Source organism: Cebus imitator, unplaced genomic scaffold (assembly GCF_001604975.1).
Source record: "Cebus imitator isolate Cc_AM_T3 unplaced genomic scaffold, Cebus_imitator-1.0 Scaffold261, whole genome shotgun sequence".
In the NCBI taxonomy this organism is placed as follows: Eukaryota; Metazoa; Chordata; class Mammalia; order Primates; family Cebidae; genus Cebus; species Cebus imitator.
Genome location: NW_016107576.1, coordinates 874,564 through 879,750, shown reverse-complemented (window position 1 = coordinate 879,750; position 5,187 = coordinate 874,564). Strand labels below are relative to the sequence as shown.

Sequence of the window (5,187 nt, the reverse complement as noted above, 5' to 3'; positions counted from 1 at the left end):
AAAAAAAAAAAAAAAAAAAGTTGCTGATTGCACTATACATGACAGCAAAAACATTAATAAAGGGTTGGGGAAGTAAATTATGACATAGGAACTTCTATAATGATATAGATCTATATTGATATAAAATGTTTCTACTTTCAAGTAAAGGAGGCTTTAAGAGTCTATGTGTGATCATTTTTGAAAAATAAAAATACATTATATAAATAAGAACTGAAAAATAATAACTGGAAGAATATACATCAGAATTCTAAGAGAAGCTATCTCTGAGTAGTAAAATTATCATCAGTCTTTATTCTTCTTTACATTTATTAAGTAAAAGTATACTTTATACTTATTTTCTTTCTTATACTTACTGATGTTTCTAGAACTTCTGAAAATGAGCACACACTGGCCTCTCATTTAAAGCATAATCTTTTTGGAGTAAAGCACCAAGAAATTAATAACATTTCAAAACTGTACTTGCAAAGAATTCACAGAATTAGAAACTCACTCCCACCAAAGTTGGTTTATTTTTTTGTTTTTGTTTTTTTGGTGAGAGTGTTTCATGCAAATAGCGTAATTCAGAAATTTGGCTAATAGCCCAGGGTGTGAAATACGATGCGTTATTCTCAGTATGCATGGCAATTTCCAACTTCGTTAGCCACTTGACCTTGTACTAGTAAGAAATACTAGGACTCAAGGCTGAATTTTTGTTTGCTAGGTGTTTTTTCCCTTAGCAGAGACATATCCAGACAAAGAAAGTAAAGATTCTCACTGAGCATCTAACTGGTATCAAGTAATAAACAATAAATATTAAATGTGCCTAAGATGAAAGAAAGTACTAACTTTGGAACATTGCTGGGTTTAGCATAAATTTAGAATAAAAGAAATGTAACTGATTAAGAATTCGTATATTCTACAGCTTTAATGAATGTTGTCTTTAGTTTCTGGGGGGATGCATTTCATTTGTAAATGTTTAGTATATTTGTTTTTCCCTCACAGTTTATTTTTTAATGTAATATGGTAAAAAAAAAGTTCAACTAATTTTTTTTCCTATGATTCTTATAGTCAGCTTTATGTATTTATGTTTAATTTTTATTTAAACATTTAAAATTATTATTATTATTATTTTGAGACAGGGTGTCTGTCACCTAGTCTGGGGTGTAATGGTACAATCTCAGCTCACTGCAACCTTCCCCTCCCTCGCTCAAGCAATCCTTCCATCTCAGCCTCCTGAGTAGCTGGGACTATGGGCATGAGCCACCATACCAGCCTAACTTTTGCAATTTTTTTTTTTTTTTTTTGCATTTTTTGTAGAGACAGAGTCTTACCATGTTGCCCAGGCTGGTCTCAAGCTCCTGGGCTCAAGTGATCCACCCACCTTGGCCTCCTAAAGTGCTTATTACAGATATAAGCCACCATTCCTATCACTTTTGAAGAATCAAATTATTAGTAATTGTTAGTAAATTGATAGTTATAATCGGAAAAAAATTTTAAAATTCTTTGAAATACACATGTTCCCCAACATTAAAGCTTTTTGTTGTTGTCTGCCTTGGTTTGATACTGTTTTTTTGATTCTTCTGGTCCCTGAATAATACCAAAGTTTTATGCAGTCATCTTTCCTTTCTCTTCCCCTGTAGCTTTACTTTTATCTAAAACTATTTTATTACAAAAGAAGTAGGTGGTAGAGTTCATGTAAGTGCTATAACTATTTTGATTTTGTTTTTATTTTAACATAGTACTTAATTGTTTTCTTTTCCTCTCACCTGGCAAAATTATTTTTTTAGAAATCCCCAAGTGAAATTGCAGCTTTCTTTTTATACTGCCTATATTTGTAAGGCTAGGTTTGCTCAGTGTTTGCTTACAGACCTGACTGCTAAAATATACTATAATAGCCTCTTTTTCCCATTTCAGTTTAAAATCACCTTCTTCCTGATTCTTGTTAGGAAGCTCTTTCAAAGTGTTTTCTAACAAACTGGGATCTCTTCCAGGTTCCTCCTTGAACAAAGTTACACTAATTGGTCTGTGGATTGTTCCATCAACCTCAGTACCACCATTATTAGTCTGCTGCTCATCTAAAATAACTGTTGATGATGGTGAATAAACATTTCCTAAGTGGTCCATTATAGGAAGCAAATATAATTCTGGTTGAAGAGCCTAAAATATATAGGAAATTTAAAAAATTAGTTTGTAATTAAAAACAGTGCTGCAAGTTAAAAACTAGCATAAGTTTAAAATGCCATATTTACATACATATGGAGGAGTAAATGATCTGAGTTTCAGTTCTGATTCTTGCTTTTCCTTCACCTAGAAATAAGTAAATGAGAAAAAAAATTAAAGCTTTTGCTACATTTTTTTCAATTATTTTTACCTCTACTTTTTTTTGCAGAAGGCATATATTTGTGGCAAATATAAAAATCAAATTTAGAAGCTAGGAACTCCAGGTAGATTCTAGAAAATGCAGAATATAATGTTACTTTTATTCACTGTATCAAACAGATATTCTATGTCATTTACTAATAATAACTATGCCTATCTCTTACATGGACTTACTATGTGCCTGGCACTATTCTAAGTGCTTTACACTTAGTAAACATTGTATAACTAGGAAATTTCCAAGTTGGGATTCAAAGCCAGGTCATCTGACCCCAGAGTCCAACCTAGTAAACTTTATTTCTTATATATTCAACCCTACAGAGTTCATTTGTTATTTATTTCACAAATATTGGGGGACTGGGCATGGTATCTCACATCTGTACTCCGGCACTTTGGGAGGTCAAGGTGGGCAGATCACTTGAGGTCAGGAGTTTGAGGCCAGCCTGGCCAACACGGCAAAACCCAGTCTCTACTAAAAATACAAAAATTAGCCGGGTGTGGTGGCTCCCAAAGCTACTTGGGAGGCCGAGGCAGGAAAACTGCTTGAATCCAGGAGGTGGAGGCTGCAGTGAGCCGAGATCAATCCATTGCACTCCAGCCTGGTGACAGAGCAAGATTCCAACAAAAAAACAAACAAACAAATCAAACAAACAGTGAGGGCTTACTATCTGTCAGGCAGTGTTCTACATGGTAGGGATACAATGATAAGTAAGGCAAAATCTCCACTGTTACGGAGCTTTATTCTACTTGGGAAAGCAGATATTAAATAAACAAACACAATTTAGGATGGTGATATATGTTTTATGAAAAGAAAACAGAGTGATGTAATAGAGAGGAACTTGAAAGAATATCTAAAAACTAGTTGGTCAAGGAAAGCCTTTTTGAAAAGATAATACTTGAGCTAAGCCCTGAATTATGAAAAGAAGCAGCCAGTTATCTGAAAATCAGGAGGAAGTGATTTCTAGGCAAGTACAAGGACCAAAAATCAGAAATGAGTCTGCCATATTTGAGGACCAAAGGAAGATTTCTGCAGCTGAAGTATGAAACCAAGGAGAAAATGGTCACAGAAGAAATTTGAGAAGCAGCCTGTTCCTTAGGCCCACATTATCTCTTGCCTGAACCACTGTAAAACTTTCCTACTGAAATCCCTGCTTCTATTTTCTTCTCACTTCAAACCATCCTTCTCGGTGAGGCCCAATTAATTGTACTGAAAGCTCTGATCATGTAATTCTTTTAGTCAAAAACTCTGGAGTTTCAGGAAAAAATCCAAACTATTAATCTAAACTTGAAGGCATTCAAGACCTTCAACAAACAACTTTATAACTTGCTCCTCACTATTTCATGTCATCAATGCCCCATTAAAAAATGTACCATTTATTATTTCCGAGTTGTCTGCTTTTCTACTCCTGCGCTTATCCTATTTTCTGTGCTCAGAAAGCTTTTCTCACCCTTCATCTTTGCAAGAACAAATATTTTTCTTTCAGCATCCAAACTGAAATATTGCTTCTTCCTCAAAGTTTTGTGCCTCCCCTCTTCCCCTGCTGGAAGATTACTTCCTTTTCTTCTGAATACATAAAATATGATATTTTATTTATTTATTTTATATATTTTAATCTTCATCACTACACTGAGCATTCTTTAAGGGCAAGATCCATATCTAGTTCTGTTTTCTAGTTTAGTATGTAGAAAAACATCAATAAATATTTGTTTAAAATAATATTAAAAGGATTTTAGAAATTGACCTAAATTACTTGGAAGTCCCTTGCAATCTGGGATTCTATGATTGCTATTTTGTACATTTATATATCATAAAAAAGAACAAAAAATTATGAGTTGTTAACTTTCTTCTGAGAGGAAAACTGACTTAATGATCAGTAAATTAATATTAATATGCCAAAGGTCATACTAAATAGAACTCTGATGACAAAAACTTCTTCAAATTTAGCTACTGAGACTCAACGATAAAAGAAAACTTCAGGCCAATATCCATGATGAACATAGATGCAAAAATCTTCAATAAAATACTGGTAAGCCAATTTCAACAGCACATCAAAAAGCTTATCCACCATGATCAATCAAGTAGGCTTCATCCCGGGGATGCAAGGCTGGTTCAACATATGCAAGTCTATAAACGTAATTCACCACATATAAACAGAACCAAAGACAAAAGCCACATGATTATCTCAATTGATGCAGAGAAGGCCTTTGACAAAATTCAATAGCCCTTTATGCTAAAAACCCTCAATAAGCTAGGTATCGATGGAACGTATCTCAAAATAATAAAAGCTATTTACGACAAACCAACAGCCAATATCATACTGAATGGGCAAAAACTGGAAGCATTCCCCTTGAAATCTGGCACTAGACAAGGATGCCCTCTCTCACCACTCCTATTCAATATAGTACTAGAAGTTCTAGCCAGAGCAATGAGGCAAGAAAAAGAAGTAAAGGGTATTCAAACAGGAAAGGAGGAAGTCAAGTTGTCTCTATTTGCAGACGACATGATTGTATATCTAGAAGACCCCATCGTCTCAGCCCAAAATCTCCTGAAACTGATAAGTAACTTCAGCAAAGTCTCAGGATACAAAATAAATGTGCAGAAATCACATACATTCCTATGCACCAATAACAGACTTAAAAAGAGCCAAATCAAGAATGAACTGCCATTCACAATTGCCACAAAGAGAATAAAATACCTAGGAATACAACTAACAAGGAACGTAAAGGACCTCTTCAAGGAGAACTACAAGCCACTGCTCAACGAAATAAGAGAGGACACAAACAGATGGAGAAACATTCCATGTTCATGGTTAGGGAGAATCAATATCGTGA

The 5,187-nt window shown here is 34.4% G+C and overlaps 1 protein-coding gene across 1 annotated transcript in view; it reads right to left on the bottom strand.

Moving 5' to 3' along the window:
• Nucleotides 1-5,187, bottom strand: part of SPATA1 (spermatogenesis associated 1) — a 56,104-nt gene that overhangs the window by 32,775 nt on the left and 18,142 nt on the right. Inside the window, 2 exon segments of the mRNA XM_017499819.2 lie at nt 1,905-2,136; nt 2,233-2,286. Coding sequence (XP_017355308.2) covers nt 1,905-2,136; nt 2,233-2,286 — 286 coding nt within the window.